Source organism: Branchiostoma belcheri, unplaced genomic scaffold (assembly GCF_001625305.1).
Source record: "Branchiostoma belcheri isolate BF01 breed outbred unplaced genomic scaffold, Haploidv18h27 scaffold20, whole genome shotgun sequence".
NCBI lineage: Eukaryota > Metazoa > Chordata > Leptocardii > Amphioxiformes > Branchiostomatidae > Branchiostoma > Branchiostoma belcheri.
This window is the reverse complement of record NW_017803491.1, coordinates 686975-703779: the sequence shown is the minus strand read 5'-3', so window position 1 is coordinate 703779 and position 16805 is coordinate 686975. Positions and strand designations below refer to the sequence as shown.

Below are 16805 nucleotides of genomic sequence, written 5' to 3'. Positions count from 1 at the left end.
GATTCACCCATTTCGGCGCATGCGTATAGCTTTCATTCCGGAGGGAAAAATTTGAAGTTTGGACAAAACAGGTGTTGGAGTTGAAATATTTATTTCTGGCAATAATCAAGTTAAAATGGATGGCGAAGACCTGGACTGGACGACTGAGAATAAGCCAAGAGTGAGTTGAAGAACATTTCATTGTCTCATAATCTCACAAAGGGCACAGGAAAAGAAATTGTAGACTTTCTAATGGGGGGGGGGGTTTAGCCTGGGTACCATCCCCAGTAGTATATTCGCAAACTCTATAACTGGGTCTGGACTTGCACACATATAAAACGATTGGTCATGACGTCACGTAATGAGCTAGCCCGAGCAGCGGGGCTTCATTTGATTGGCTGAGCCTCAGAGGCGACGGCCAATGGCGCACCTGCATTATTCAAGTGATGTTTGTTGTTTTGTAAACACAGATCTTCGCGCGAGTGTTCCTTTTCTCGGTGCGTTCTTTTTTTTACCGGTAGGACGCCCAAAACATCACGAACGAAATTATTCAATGCATCTTTTTGCTCATTTTTGAGCGACGATATTCCGTCTAAATCGTCCAAAACGGACGTGATTGCGAGGTCAACATCAACCTCCGTGAGCTGAGCGGCTTGTGCGTCAGCCATGTTGATGATTTATCGCGGAAAGACTGACTACGGCTATATCATGTGCGCTTTAGCGTTCGGTTCGCCGTCGGACATGTTGATGATAAGGCGTTCGGACGTTCGAACGGACGCTAACGTCGCCGTTCGGACATCCGAACAGCCCTTACCTAATATGTACACACCCAAAAAAGGGCTTAGACGAGTAGGACCAATCAGCGCGCTCGTTCAAAATCTGAACGAATATTTAGACTCCAGACGCTACATATGTGTGCAAGTCCAGACCCAGTTATAGAGTTTGCGAATATACTACTGGGGATGGTACCCAGGCTAGGGGGGGTTACGATAATCTTCATATTACTAGATGTAACACTACTAACAGGTACTAGTAACCATAGATAACTGTAGTCTACAGGGTTCCTTTGGGATCCAGCACACAATTACAAAAGTTACAGCATTACATTATTCCAGATAGACATGTACTCTTCTCTACAGTTGTCCTTAACTTTAGTAAGTTTTTAAAAACTAGAGTTATGAAGCATGTAGATTCAACCTTTGGTGTTGTTCTGTGATATCTGTAGGAGGTGCGGACGGGTCGGCGGGCACGGGCAGCCCCAGCCTTCACACTGGACGACAACGCTGGTGGCATGGATGATGACGACATTGGCAATGACATTGGAGGGGGCAGCAGTGTAAGGGAAATATCTGCATCTATTAGATCATGCCTTGTTTATGCGGAATACCCCGTGTTGTATTTTATTTATGTCATACCCACCCAAGGAAACGCCCCTTTCAATGCAAAATGAGCAAATGCAAGTTGATGTCCCTAAACCCAAAAAATCAATTCTAAGGTCCGAATTCTGTATTCGAATTTTCGAAAGCGGCGCACGCCATTAGGGCAGAACGTGTTCTAATCATTCTATGGAAGCCATGGAGCCTGGGCCGTACCGGGCCGTACCGTTAAGTACGGCCCGGTCTGGAACCCGTTATCGAACGTTATCGCGGATATGATATAATTTACGGTACGGCCCGGGCTTCCATGGCTTCCATAGATCAATTCGAATGCGTTGTGCCCTAACCGCGTGTGCCGATTTGGAAAATTCAAATACAGAATCCAGAGGTTGGAATTGATGTTGTTGCATGTTAGGGTTTAGGGGAAACAACTTTTGGCTCATCTTCCATTGAAAGGCGCGTTTTCTTGGGTGGGTAATGGGTATGCCATAAATAAAGTACAACAGCCCCGGCCCTCCCGCGAGTCGGATCACGGTCGGGCCGATACGTCAGGCAATACAGAATACCCCGTGTTGTATTCTATATGTATACATAGCTGGTCAGAAGTATGACCAAGGACTGAGGAGATATGTATAGAGCATATACTACGTATTACTAGTAAGTATTAATGCTGACATATGTAGTATATACAACACAGTCATGAATGTGGTAGCCTCTAGACAGGTACATGTCAAGATCTTGATAAGCAAAGAGTAATACTCTGACTGCATGTGAGCTAGTCATGTGCTGTTGTTTGTTACAGGAATGTTGTGAGATCTGTACTAGTGTTGACAGGTAGACAATGTTGGTATTTCTTGTTGTCCCAGTCCCCAGGGCCGCCACGCCCCTCCCGGCGACAGGGTGGGTGGGCAGATGATACAGGCAAGGACAAGAAAAGGTAGGAGTGTGGGCAATCCTGGGGACAGGAAATGTTTCAGAGACCTTATCTCATCATTAAATCATCTCAATCAGACATTACTCCTACTTCTTGTAGTCTTTGTTCTATTCTATTCTATCCAATTCTACTCGTGGAAAAAAATGTTCTTTATTAATTTTCTAAGGGTGAAGTTTTTGGTTCTATATTTTGTTATATAGTTTGTTTTGGGTTTTATGTTATGTACAAAATGTATATTGACAGCATGCCTTTTTATTTGATTTGCCACTGTTTGATTTGTTTTTAAGGTTTTCTCTAGTTTAGATCAAACAGTATAGATGTTAATCTCAATAGATGTTTATCTTCTCTTTGCTACCTTTTCTTGTATCTGCTGTCTCCCTAAGTCATCCAACTCTCATCCAACATTTCTAATCTTCACAAATGTGTATCACAGCCAATGCAAAAGCCTCAACTGATGTATTCTGTTAATGTAGGATCAATGTACTTACTGTTGATTAAAAAAAAAGTTGATACAGTAAACTCTAAATTAAAACAAAAAACTGTATTTATGTAAGATTTCAAAATGTAATAAATCATCAACGTAACAAAGCTCAGCAACTCTTTGACCTGAATTGTAGTGAAGTAATACCAAGAATTTTCTTGTTTCAATCCTGACAGCAGCAATAGTCATAGATAATGTGGTAGAAACTGTTTTGTCTGTACCAGATAACTTCTGCTCAATAACTGTATAAGACATCAAGAAAATATAATGGCGATGGACTTCTATTGTACCAAAATATCTATTTTTTATAGCTAAACAACTAAAATTTAGCAGTCTGTCAAATGTTAGTAGAGTGGATGACTGTGGGTGACAGTAAGTTATATGTAGGTGATAGTACTAGTAACACCACTGATGCTGATAATAGCACTACTGTTTAACTGGTGATGGCTACACGTGATGTTCCTGTCCTGACTACCCTCCTCAACATCAACCTCGGCAGCTAGCCTTCCTGCACAGCTTTGGGCACCTTTCATGTAGAACTCTTTTTCTTTAGATAAAACTAGGCTGTACTTGCCATCTACTTCATTTAAAAGGAAAACTTTCAACAGCTCTGCTTCTGTTCATTTTTGCTTCTTCTGTCATCATCATTATCTAACACATGTAGCTGATAGCAAATTGACATTTGTATGTGTGAGAATAATCTCATAGTCATACACTTATTGTGTTAATACCAGTACCAGTAACAGTACCTTATCATATTAATGAATTTCTCTTTTTTGTGGGAATGCTTCATTTGTGGACCATGTAGACCAGAGTAAGTAGCAAGAATTGTTGTTGTCTTGTTTGTCAAGTCATGGTTACTTTTCCAAGAATGAGTCAAAGTGATCACAATTCTTCTGCATTTGAAATGACTTGATTGTTGTAGATGCTGTTACCGGTATTGCTTTACATGATCAACCTTACGGCTTAGAAACTGTTATTACAGATGCTGTAGAACTTGAATTCTTCAACTTGATTCATACTTATATGTTTTTAATCACATTATCATGAAGCTCCTCATGAGTATTAATTCCAGAAGAACTTTAAGTATAAAAATAAGTATCAGATAAGAGTAAGTATTGCAGATTTTAGGGGTCAATACAGTTATCATGTTCTGACTTCAAACACACGTACATTTTATTTCCATGTACATTTGTTTGAAATGTATAAAAATGTTTACCTCATTGAATTAGACTTCAAAGATAATCTGTCTAAAAAGAAGTCTGTTACAAGCTAATGAAAATATCTCCCATTTCTGAAATATCTGACTTGCTTTATATGTTACATTTTTCTATAGGGGGAAGAAATCAATGGATGATGCAGTAGAAGAGTACGTGTTACCATTGCATCCCTTCTCATTGCTGCCTCCTAGCAGTTAAGATGTGTATCACAGGCAGAATACTGTACAGTATACAGTATATGTGAAGTGGCAAATATATGGTGTATGAATGCAAGTAGATAGCAAAATAGGTAAAGTAGTGCCTGTTAAAATATTTAAGACTAAAAGAACAATGAATATGATATACATGTATGATTTTCCAATGGTAATTTGATAGAATAGGAAAATAGTTTAAGTAAATCTGGTATCGACATATTTACAAGCCGGTACTGTATGTTGGGAATGAACCTGGTAGCATCTTGGCCAGTTGTTACAATTAAATATATCTGTGAGGTGAGTTGAAAGAGATTATATTGATGAATTTTGATGAGCTGTACTAGTGCATATCTCTCTTTTAACTCAGAGATGGATTTCTCAGGATGATATCTGAAAGGTACAAAAATGTATGGCAAATTTCTCTCAGCACAGAATTGCCACCTAGCAGTTCAGTAGCACACTGCATTGCACCTCTTATCAACATCACTGTCACTGCTATTTTCTGAAACAGTACATTGAGATGTTTGGTAGTATCACAGTGGCAAGCTTGAATTAAAAAGACTGCATGGTTAGAATTTCCATGAAGGATACCTTAAGTTATAATGCATCATTCTCTCAACAAGTTGAAAGAATGTTCCGGTTTGAAGAAGAAACGTCACAGCCAAATGTCAGACCTATATTTCCAGGACTGCTCATCAGTAAAAGGTGTTAGAAGATTAAGTCATTATGGTAAAGTTTGTTGTGTCCTGTGGAGTTTAATTCAGTGTTTGATTAAAGTCATTTCTGTTGTTCCACCCCAGCGCCCGTCTGCGGTCCGACTCGCCACCACGGAGGGATGACTCTGATGAGGGTGAGCCCACTCATTACAGCAGTCCTGCCACTACTGTACTAATACTCTATATTCATGCACATCATATTCCATATTCTACTGCAGAAGGTCACAATATTACAGAACACTTCCATAGACTTTCAGGATATCTTGTATGTTAATGACATGCCATGTTGTAGAGGCACCAGCTTATGTAGTCAGCCTGTCTTAAAGTGTGCTGCTGGTACTCAAGTCTGAATGGCAATAACTAGGATGTTTTAGGGTACCCAGCATGTGTAATTACACCCAGGAGTAGAGCCACACCTCTTCTGTAAGCTGTAATTTAATTTGAGTTCTATTTGATGAAGAGGTACAGTATTTTTGTTGCTATTACAGAAAGTTTTTTTAGGAACTGTATAGTTTGGAATATTGTTGATACAGAGTAGGATGTGGGTGTAGAAAATCAGACAAGTGGGTCCACAGCATTAGTGAAAACTTCATTACCTTGTGTGATGACTTGGAAACATTCCTAGTTGATCTAGCAATGATCTCTAGTATATACTCTTATACATGCAGCTGATTTTATGCATTTCAGTTTAATACTACTTCTTCCAGGTTTGATCTTTGTATGAGAATACAGCTGCCAAGTGCAGAAGTGCAGGGTCGAAAAAAAAATTAGTTCCTTCAGTTTAATGAATCTTTCAACTTGTAAGGAGAAAAATCTGTTTGATTGTAGATTATTGCAATAGAGCCCTAGTATCAGGCATGTTTGAATTTTTTTCACATAATCAGTTAATCCTTAGCATGACTAGCAAGTAGCAACATGAGTACATTTGTAATTCTTTTGGGGTACATGTACACACTAGTGTTGGATAAGATGCAGTATCTAACCATTTGCATATTTGGTGTGCACAATGTTCTCAATTTGAAGGAAGAAGTGCTGGCCAGCTAAGCTGCATAAAACCAATCCCCCCATTCCCTAGTTAGTTCTATCTAGTGTTGGATGTTGATGTGATGATAGACAGACAGCCCACGTAGTTTGGGAGCCTAGCGCCATCAGTAATGCACAGAGGTGGGGGCTGCCATTGACCAAATGTCAGACAGTTGGACATGCATCCCCCATCTCCTGCCAAACACTTCTACTGTTATTTCATGGTAGACTTGAGGGGAGCTCACATCATGAACCCACTGTAGATGGGGGTCTCTTCACTTCCAGGCTCTGAAGCAGAACTAAGGAGACTTCTATTGGAGACGTGGTAGGCAGGCAATCCAATAGGTGGAATTAATTTGCAGATTCAGTAAGAAGGATAAAAGGGTCCTAAGGAGGTGTGAAATATGTGCAGTTAGATAATCAATATGGTGAGTTTTCCTCAGGGTACAATCAGAACAAGAACTTTTCTGTTCTAATTACGAGCATCAAAAGGAAATATTTTTTGGTATTGAAGACATCCTAACTTTTCATATTGACATGTTTGGAATGTATTTCACCCTGGGTCAAGGCTGTGTGCAGGGGACATTTTGGATTGTCCCATTATCACAGTGTTAGATAAAGGCTGCTATTTCCCACCATGGCCTCCGACATCTCCCTTTAATGTGAGTTATAAGCCTCATTTCTTTATGCATCATTTCATATCTTACCACCCAACTGACTGACCTGCTGACACCAGGAGATGTGACTGAGGTGCTGTAATGTGCAGACAGAACGGCTATGGTGTCATGGTGTCAGCCAGATATGGACCAAATGATTGCAGTAATCAAATTCCGAAGAACAGTTCGTCGTTCCATCTAGTCATTTTAGAAATTCCTTTCACCCTTAATCGGTAAACACAAGCTTTGGAAGAAAAAACTTGACAGGAAGCGCCACTCAAACTCAAAGTTGCTGATAACATTAAACCAGTTGATTGGTATGGCAGAAAATTCAGCACAATGGCTCTAATATTAATAATAGAAATATTTGAGTGAAAAGTACCGGGTAATAGCAGCCATGCAGTCCTTGACTCAGCACCAGCACAAATCTGAAAGCTGTAAATCTATGTTCTATGATTGATATCTGCCGTGTAATCAACAACTTTTCTGATGGACCTCCAGCTCAGTTTTGCTGGATTTTACAGCTTTGTTCATCTCCATGTAGTGTGAGCCATCTAACCATGTCACTGACTTCTTGACACCTGCTAATTTGATTTTGCAGCAGAAACTCAGAGTGTTTTATTCAAGAACCAGGCAGAGCCAGATGCACAGACTCACTCATGAATCCACATTGAGTTCAGCAGGCCACACTTAACATCAATTCATATCAACTTCATGCTCCCCTGAATCTATATTGATCTGTACAAGTTCAGCCATCCTCATTTATGGTATCTCCCTCCATTCCTCGCCATCTAGGCATTGTAAAGGTTAAGTGGACACGGTTCAAATTAAGTGCCAGTGGTGAATAATTCTCAGCCCGCTTGCCGGCACCATGTAGTGGCTTGTAATTACAAGGAAATGGGAGCAAGGCTGTATGTTTTAATAATGCTGCACTTGATGGTTGGATGGCGGGTGCATACCCAATCAGTGGTACAGAGAATGGGCAGGCAGGAGCCCCTTGTACTGATGGTCTATAATTCATTTCCACACATAGCTACCTGCACCTTTCATCTTTATAGGCGCTCTTGGAACTTCAGACGGTCGGGTAGAAATGGGGCTAATAGACAGGTGGTCTGCAGTGCTGTGACTGTGGAGGGAATGCCTGTCAGAAATACCCAAAGTGCCAGTTTTTTTGCAGGAACAATCTAACTGCCTCATCATACATGTGTTGGACAATATCATGAATATGGGAGCTGTTTTAACTCTAGTCATATGTTCAGGCTAAATAGTCATGCTTGTGAAATTTGTTTTGTAGGCACGTAGCAAAGTCAGGAATATACTCATTCATACACAGACTAGGTGTTCAATGTATGTTAGGTAGCATAATCATATAGAAAATACAGAAAATGTGTCAGCACTGCTGGCGAGCTGTAGCTCAAATTGAAGCAAAAACTCACAAAGGAAGGCAGTCATTTTTAGATACAACACTGCTGGTTACTGCTGGCGACATGTAGCTTTTTGCTCTAGGAGCTGTAAATAACAGCATTCTGTCAGGATCCTGGAGTCTGTGGGCTGTAATGTTTACAGTTAGCTGTTAATTTTGTATGGTCACCATCCAATTTGCACTAATAGGTTGCTGTGCCTGAGGCAGCCCAGGCACCTTGTTTCATTTCTCCAAACTGATTCTCTCCCCCATCTATTATGGTGTTTCAAGAAGTCATTATGGGGCTTGCTTTCCCGCAATTAAGAGGCACGGAGTTGGTTCCTGCTTGTCTTGTGGTTCCAAGGGAGTTAGCTGTGTGCACATTTACACATTTCACGCAAGAGTTGTAATGACTGTAAATGTCAAATCAAAAGTGTTTTTTTTGTCGGGAGCCTTGTACGCCCACTCTAACCCCACGTCAGGAGCCGGGTATCACTCATCACCAGAGTCCCAATTATGCTTCCCTAACCTTTTCTTTTATTCATTTGCCAGAATGCATAAAAAAGTTTTTTGGGCTGACATAAAAAGGAAAATAACCATTCTACGAGGCTGATGTGCTTTGTAGGTTTCTTTGTAGTGGTACAAGAATCAGCATGATTTGCAGAAACCTATACGTGCAATCAGGAATACTTCTGTACATGGCTTCATGGCAGCATTTCCAACTTTTCAAGCAGAAGATAGTTGGGCCTGATGGCCACTATTCCAAGAAAAAAATCATCAGTCAGAAAATGGTGCCTTGATTACCGGTAGTCAGAAATGGTGATCGAGCTCTAACTGAAGTACCGATTTTCATCCTAGAAATAGTACCATGGTTCACCTGTTAGTAAAGCTAGCCTAGCAAACTACTAGTAAGTTGATGTTGACTGTGGTAATTCACAGATTACTAAACAGATTTTGTGTATGGGGTCATAACCTGTGATCTGTCTGTTGTTACTGTAGCAGAATATGTGCCATGAGAACTGACCTAATATCTCTTTGTGTATCTACTCAGATATCCCAGTGATCCCAGATCTGGATGATGTACAGGAGGAGGACATGGCCACTCAGATAGCTGCACCTCCCAGGTAATGTTGGGCTTACAAGAGTGGCATTTTGCATCCACTTCAAAAGAAAACCATGTCAGCGTACAGACACAAACAATGCAAACGTCTGGTTGTCAGTGTTGCTGACGCCTGCTACAAGTACATTGTAAGTTACCTGAAACCATCAGTTTAAAACAGGTTCCAACTTATACCAGTTCACTCTTTCATCTCAGTAGACAATACCATGAACTGTAATGATGGCATTTTTTCAACTGGCCAAACCCAAAGATGAAACCCTAAGTATGACTTTTTTAGCATAGAAATTCTGGTTTTGGGTAAACTACTGGTACACATCCATGTTGGAACTGCTTTTTCCAGATCCTGAAGACCAATTTTGATTGGACAAAGTGTAAAAAAACATGTTCCCCCACCCCCAAAAAAAATCTGCATTTAACTCCCTTCTGATGGCCCTAGTCCAAATGGGGTTTAATTGTTGGCTACACTTTTATTACAATGAAAAATCATCCTTGTCAAGGGATCCAGCAAAGAAAATATTTGCATATTTTTGATTAGCTTATTATATTTCTACTTATCATGCTCAGGTGTGAAAATGAATAGAATGAGACACATATATATATAGATGATAGATATATTTGATATGATTGTAATTACAAGGTATTTGAATTTTCTGTGTACAGTTTACAGGTCAACAAGATTGCAACATACAGAGAGCTGGATACTGATCTATTTAAACAAGCTGCATTCCTCATCCTGGTATGTCTGCACCTGACAATTCTCTAGTGCTAATTCTACTGTTGAGAGGACAATAACCAGAATTCTAAATAAGCACTGCCCTGTCGCTGTGGTCCTTAGTGTATTTTCATGAATGCTTAATGTAGGTTTCTGCTCCATTCCTACTTGATAGCTGTAATGCATCCCATGGGTTCATGCCTGGCTTACAGCAGATTATGTCATAATCTGGCCTCACAGAAACCGTCTAAATTTGTCAGCTGCAATCCTTTCCAAATCCTTAATTGCTTTGGGATGGTTTTTAGCTATCTCAAACACAATGGCAGCACGTTAAAAGCTTGGGAAAGAATGACAATGTGAGCCTGAAAGTAAGTTTAGATTAAGGTAGATTCCAGGTTCCTTGTGGTACCAGCTGGTTAGACAGCTTGAGGCTGTGGTGTTTGTGCCAGATACAGTCCTGTGTGCCTGCTTAGTTTCCTCTGGGCTTGTGGTGGTGGTGCTAACTTCCGATACAGCTCCCAGAGAGACACACAGACAGGGTGTACATCTGCATCTGCTCGGCACCTGTTTTCTGTGGAATGAAACAGTTAATAGAATAGGCAGGGTAGGCAGGCAGGAAACAGTCAACAGACATGCTACATATCCGTAACTCACAATTGCAATTTTCTTTCTCATCTACTAGATGACAGACAGAAAGAAGCAAAGGTCTAACCAAAAGATTTAGGAAAAGGATACTTGCCAGAGATGCTTCACTTATTATTTCCAAGAAAACATACTTACCGGTACTATCAGTAGAAATTCTTTTTCATCGAAGCTTACTTTTTCTCATGACATTTTAGAACCCATGTCAACATAGATATTCAGTTGTCTTTTTGTTCAACTCATTTCACATTTTTGTAAATACTGGTACATGTAAAACCATGTGAAAGCTCCTCTGGCGATTCCTTGTATGGTCCCTATATTGTCATGTCTTTTTGTTTTCTGCTGCTGGTCTGGAACAAATATGCAAAACTGTATGCCCATCATCCTGCTATGACATTTTATTTCCATCAGATGTTGCCATCTGTGGTCTTCATGTAGTTGAACTTTTCTCACATGTTTCTACCCAGGATGATGAGATTGACCTGAAGCCCCTTGCCAAATGTCTGTCAGCAGAAACAGATGTTCTGGAGGTAAGGGGAACAGTCAAGCCACATTTTTCTTCCCTTATGACATTAAGAAGTTCAAAGCTTTCATGGCAACTACAGGTTGCAGCTGTAGGCCACAATATCATTTCACAGCAATTGCCACAATTCTTGCCACAAAAAAGGCTGAAGCCAGAAAAATCTGACAAAGTTGAAAATAGATTTACCTATGGAATATTTGTGCCCGCTATAGGTACTGTACTACATGTATGTTACATAGTCACTATCTTGCCTATGAGTCAGGAAGATGAGTACCAGTAGTGATATGGTTTGGAAGAGACAGCCAATCCTCTAGCCTGAGCCTGTTACATTTTTGGGGATCTCTTTGCTCTTATTCTCAGGATCATTTAGCTCTCTTTACCACTTTACCAGTGTGAAGTTTGTGTACTGAGGACACTTCTTGGCTATAGTATAACTAATACACCTCTAGTATAATTTCATCTTTCATGGACAGAACATTGGATTTTGCACCTAGATAAGTGCATTATGTGTCTACAGGAGGACAAACCCTGGGACTGGGACAGGCTGTTTACAGAGGTGTCCTCAGAACTACAGGTAGAGTGGGAGGCTGAAAGGCCAAAGGAGGAAGAGGAGCCTCTACCAACACAGGGATGATGTTTGTTACTCATGGAGAGTGGTGTAAATTAATGTGTACATAGGCTTAGATTGTGTAAATTTTCCAGGTTAAACTTGATTGATGTTCCAACAACTCCAACATAAATGCAATGATTGCCTCACATCAAGTATACTGTCAGTGTCAGTAATGGAGAGTTGTCTATTCATTAGTGTCCTGCCGTGTTGAGGGGTCATTTTGTGATAACCTTTGCCACTCTACATTTGTCGCACACACAAAGTTTGTATTGATTACTTAAGAAGTTAACCTGATAATGCTTAAGATCATTGTTGAGATTCCAGCTTTGTGCACATTCCCTAATGAGGTAGATGGAGATAGAAACAACAAAGATTTTTGTGTGATACTCTGTATATTTGTTATTGCTGTCAACAGTCAGAAATACAAATCACTGTGTAATATACTTAACTATTTACAAAGCTGTTTCAGCTATATGCTGTACAAATCTTGTACAAAGATTAAAGAAGTATACATATACCACTCTGATATCCTTTTTAACTGCATACATTATGTTATTAATAAATCTATTCTTACTCAAGTACTGCCTGGATGAAAACATTGCGTTCATTTTTAGCCTTGTTAGATCCAATTATATGGTAACAGCAGCCTCTGATAACAGCAAAAGACTTCAACCACCAAAAACAGACAGGACCAGTATAATCATTCTAGTGTGAATAAAACACCTGCCCTTATATGTGGTCTATACAAGTGTGCTGAAGTCACTCATATTTCACACAATCTAGCAATCCAGGCATTAATAAACTTTACATTCAATCTCAAAATTATTAGAAATAGACTTAGATTTGTTATATAGACCAGGAATTCTTCAGAAGTGACAAAAAGTCAACTAACGATCATTCTATTATGTCCACGTGATGGCAACATGGCACAAATGTGTGTCTTTATATGTGTGTCTTAATATTCATTTCTTATGAAGCCAATATTGAGAACCAAATTTCACTGTTCTGTCAACTTCCTTGAGATGCACAGTAAGGTACATGTAAGGCATGTTAAAGGCACTGTGGTGCTTGATGCAGGGTGAGTTTACAGTGCCACCTGTCCCTTGGAGAAGGTCTCATTGAACTTCTCCAGGATTGGGATGGGAGAACACACCAACTTGAACCTCTGTAACACACACAACAAACACCATGTCAGTTTAGAAGGCTATGGCATGAAACACTTTCAAAAAATTGAAACGTGATTCTGGGTACATTCACACATGCAGGTTAATTGTACATTCTCAATGGCTTTTAAAAATACTCACATCATCATCAGTCTCTTTCTTCTCATGTCTGAAGTGCCTGGTGCCATATGGCAGGGCCCCGTACTGGGACGTGGTGTGCAGCAGGGGGCTGTACGGGCGATCTCTCCTGGTGAACGGCAGGAAACTGGTGGAAGATTGAGATATCATCAGAACATTGCACATTCACTGTTAAATGATTAAAGGGCATACTATGCACATGCTATAACTGCCAAAAGTATGATAATTAGAAAAGGCATGTCATAAAATTTACAGGTGTAGTCCATTTGATGCAATTACGATGTGACACCTTTCTGTCTACACTAATACAGGAAGATTTTCAGCTCAGCATACCATTGTGTTTTACCTTACAGCTTAAGAATTGACAAATGGCATTTGCTATTAAATCTAACTCCTATAATCCATCTATGACTTGATTCAGTCTATGTGTAGTCATCTATCTTGGACAAAGCTGATTTGTCTTGTAATATTACCGTATGGAATGTCATGTCTCACCCAATACAAGAAGCAGTCAAGCAGTGTGTTTGTTATGTAGAGACAGCAGTGAGCCTGTCAGTGTCAGCTGTTATAGTCAAGTAGGTCAGTCATGTCAGGGACAGTTGTCCATGGTCTACTGTAGTGAGGATGTAAAAGTCACACAGGGGAGCTGTCTAGAGAGGTGGCAGGGTATCTGTCATGTCCAAACAGTGTTGAGCTACTGATACCAGCGTCCATTAGCAGTCTAAGGTTTTACTTGTAAGAGAGTCATCCATTGTAACCAACAGCTGACATTGATGACAAAATTTCTGCATTTTCAATCACAAAATGGAAAAATTAGCACAGTTTTTTTAGAAGGTTGCTTGTTGCTACCTGTCATATTGCACACTTACGTGTTGTCATTTATTCTCCCCTCCCACTCCTTGCGCTTCATTGCTACTCTTGCCTCCTCCTCAGATGTATAGTCTGTTGCCACCCGCAGTGTGGGTTCCAGGGGCCTGTACCGCTGTGCATACACTTCTGTAGGCTGGCGGAAAGGACCCTAGTGGGGACCATATTGGTAAATTAGTAGGTGATAGCATTTTGTGTTCTCCAAACATAGCTGTATAGTAACACCCTCAATCTCATAACAGTTCGTAGGGTCACTAGGCACATTTTTACCTTTTAACATTAGTGTTCATTTGTGGTGTTATCGGTAATGCTGTACGATGATGAGAAATTGAAAAAAAAAACCTCGTCCAACTCGTTCTAACTGATGTTAAGGTTCATAGTGACAGGCACCTGTGCCCCATTCAAAGGATCTGTAGCATTAAAGCCCTAGCATCTGCAGTGAAGTTTTACATGTATGAGACTAGCTGAATCACCTGTGGTTTTTTCTTGTCAATGGGAGGCAGAGGTGCAGACTGGGGTAAGGCAGGGGGGACCCCGGGCGGGGAGGGGTCCACCAGCCCCATGGTGCTGTCCCTGGGCCTGAGCGGCCTCTTGTGGCTCAGGGGCTTGACTGACATCAGGCGGTACTCCATCTCATCAGGGAAGGGCTTGTATGGAGAGTTGTAGATACCAGAGATCTGAAACAAAAACGACATGACAGTTTGACCCAATTGGTATACACTACAGGAAGACACAAGCTAATACATGTACATAATATTTTTATTCATCAGTCTCAATTGAAAACTCAATAACATTATAGATTTCTGACAAAACTGATGGAGATGATGTACAAAATGTAGTCCATTCACCTGGTGTGTGCTGAGAAGGTAGTGGTTTTTTCTGGCACTGTAAATCTCTTTCTTCTCCTCCAACTCCTGCCTTCTCTTCTCCCTTTCTCTTTTGTGCATCTCTGCATATTCACTCAGCTCACTCCTGGATGAAATGTAAGTCATAACAATGGCATAAGTGCACAGGGAAACACAACAAAGTTTGCTAAAGAAAATATGATTTGCATTTTTGTCAGGCTGCCAACTTGCCACAGACACCGCCATCCAAAGAGGACAAACCATTCCCTAACTGCATTATTTCACCAATTATGTGTGCGGGTGAAGTAGACTGTCAAGGCTTTTAGTTGCTAAGCTGCATTTGTATGGAGGACTGGGGACAATGGGCTGAGCTTTGAAAGCAGGGGTCATGAGGTCATGTGAGAGCATGATGACCCCTGTAACACCACACCAGCCAGAACACAGGAAGAAACAAAATCCTGTTTATCTACACTCTAAATACACAATCTGCTGTACCCACGCTGCATATCCTTTCAGCCCTATTCAGTTGGAACAATAATCTTTCAAGGGACCTCAATATTAAAGTTTCTCACGTTACATTTAAGTTCTGACAGCCATCAGCAGCAACATTCCAAAGAAAAAACTTAGGATTAGATTTGTATTTGATTTCTAGTAGTCTTACCTGACGATTTGGTTCTTTATCTGCAATCCCTCCAGGTATCTCTTCCTGGCATAGTAGTTGTGCACATATTTGCGAACATAATATCCTCTCCACCTTTTCTGGATCTGAAGGAGAAAGAAAACAATTTATAGCAGTTCTCGTTTAGGTATCATCCTGATACATGTATATATGTTTGTAACATGCAAACAGTAAGGATTGATGAAAAATGCTATCTTAAGGTTTATGTTGGACAAATGACAGCCACTTACCCTGACCACCATCTTGTTGTAGAAGTTCATTCTCATCACAAAGACTGAATTCTGGAAGGAACGAAATACAACATTAAGAATATGCAAATGATTTCCATCTAAAATGCATCAAGTTAAAACCAGTGCAATACATGATCATCACAAAGCCGTGACTATGAAGATGACTGGACAAGCCAAGTTAATGTACAATGTCTCCTAAGGGGGAGGGACTTTAATACCTTGACCAGGGTGCGGAAGGCCCCCCTGCCCAGGAAGCCTCTCCAGTGTCTCTGGATGGTGACGGCACATCTGTGCAGAAACCTAGAAGGGCACAGGAATATACATAATGTTAACCATCATATTAAAAGCATGATACTCAATCAATTTTGGAAGCGTAAGTGTTGCTGACTGTGTGTATGGTGAAAAGTAAGTGGTGTATATTTGTGCGGGATGGAGACCTTGGATGTAATTTCCATAAAAACTGAGTGACAAACTGATGAGATTTACATGCTGCATGTCATATTAATAAGTCATAACATTGTGGGGTCCTGCATGTCAAATACAAATGCATACCTGCCCCAACAAGCAATACTCAAGGATTTTACCTTGAGATACAACCATGCATATTGGAAACTGAGAGAGATACAATCCATTCAATGTTGACTGGAAAGTTTGTGTCTGTTACTCACTTGATGTAAGACCTGACCCTGACGGCTCGGAACCAGCTCTGGATCTTCAGCGCTGCTTCATATTCTTTTAGACGATTCTCCTCGGCATCTCTGAAGGATGGAATACATAGTTAGCATTTTCAGATAAAACACATTTAAGTTGTGCAACTGTGCTACATCTCTACTTTAATCAGTGCCAGGTGCCAACCCTCTCAATATAAGGTACACAATTTAGATTAAGTAAACAAATTCACCCGAAGAGCACCCTATATATTCAACGACGTATTCTGTGTGACAGAACCAACGAATCGGTTAACCCTTCTACGAAATGGTAACAGGTACCATCTTTTCTTTGTCTTATCAAAGTTAAATGGTAAAATCACCTGTTTTGTATGAAAGTTTCCTCAACAACTTTGCCGGTAAGCCTGTCAAGTTTTACCATGGTCGCCATGTTTTTCATTGGTTCCTTGTTTGTCTTTGTTGCGAGGCAACGGGACTATACCAATGCTGATGGAACTGCCCAGCTTGCAGAATATATACTCCTTCAAAATCATTTATTATCACAAACTTTTGATTCTTTTACTTACCTTATACTATGTAAGTAGAAACAAAACCGTTATTGTTGTCATTATTCTCTTTTCTTGGTAT

General features: G+C 40.3%; 2 protein-coding genes across 5 annotated transcripts in view; one reads left to right on the top strand and one right to left on the bottom strand.

Moving 5' to 3' along the window:
- Positions 1-11888, top strand: part of LOC109469182 (intraflagellar transport protein 43 homolog A-like) — a 12280-nt gene extending 392 nt beyond the window's left edge. Inside the window, exons 1-10 of one of the 4 annotated variants that reach the window (XM_019767610.1) lie at positions 27-160; positions 1205-1315; positions 2222-2292; positions 3579-3584; positions 4107-4139; positions 4985-5034; positions 9033-9105; positions 9762-9837; positions 10923-10985; positions 11496-11888. In XM_019767610.1, the coding sequence (XP_019623169.1) occupies positions 116-160; positions 1205-1315; positions 2222-2292; positions 3579-3584; positions 4107-4139; positions 4985-5034; positions 9033-9105; positions 9762-9837; positions 10923-10985; positions 11496-11612 (645 nt within the window). In that variant the 5' untranslated portion in view covers positions 27-115 and the 3' untranslated portion in view covers positions 11613-11888. Of the gene's footprint in view, positions 1-26; positions 161-1204; positions 1316-2221; positions 2293-3578; positions 3585-4106; positions 4140-4984; positions 5035-9032; positions 9106-9761; positions 9838-10922; positions 10986-11495 lie in introns of those variants that run through there. The other 3 variants (XM_019767611.1, XM_019767612.1, XM_019767614.1) reach the window with 3 other exon arrangements.
- A 546-nt stretch (positions 11889-12434) lies between these two features.
- Positions 12435-16631, bottom strand: LOC109469181 (spermatogenesis-associated protein 17-like). Its single transcript, XM_019767609.1, has 10 exons — positions 16541-16631; positions 16179-16268; positions 15729-15810; positions 15511-15561; positions 15263-15366; positions 14605-14728; positions 14230-14433; positions 13759-13907; positions 12893-13016; positions 12435-12753 (listed from the first exon to the last, which is right to left on the bottom strand). Exons 1-10 carry the CDS (start codon positions 16615-16617, stop codon positions 12673-12675), a joined length of 1086 nt encoding a protein of 361 aa, XP_019623168.1. The 5' UTR covers positions 16618-16631; the 3' UTR covers positions 12435-12672.
- Between the last annotated feature and the right edge of the window lie 174 nt (positions 16632-16805).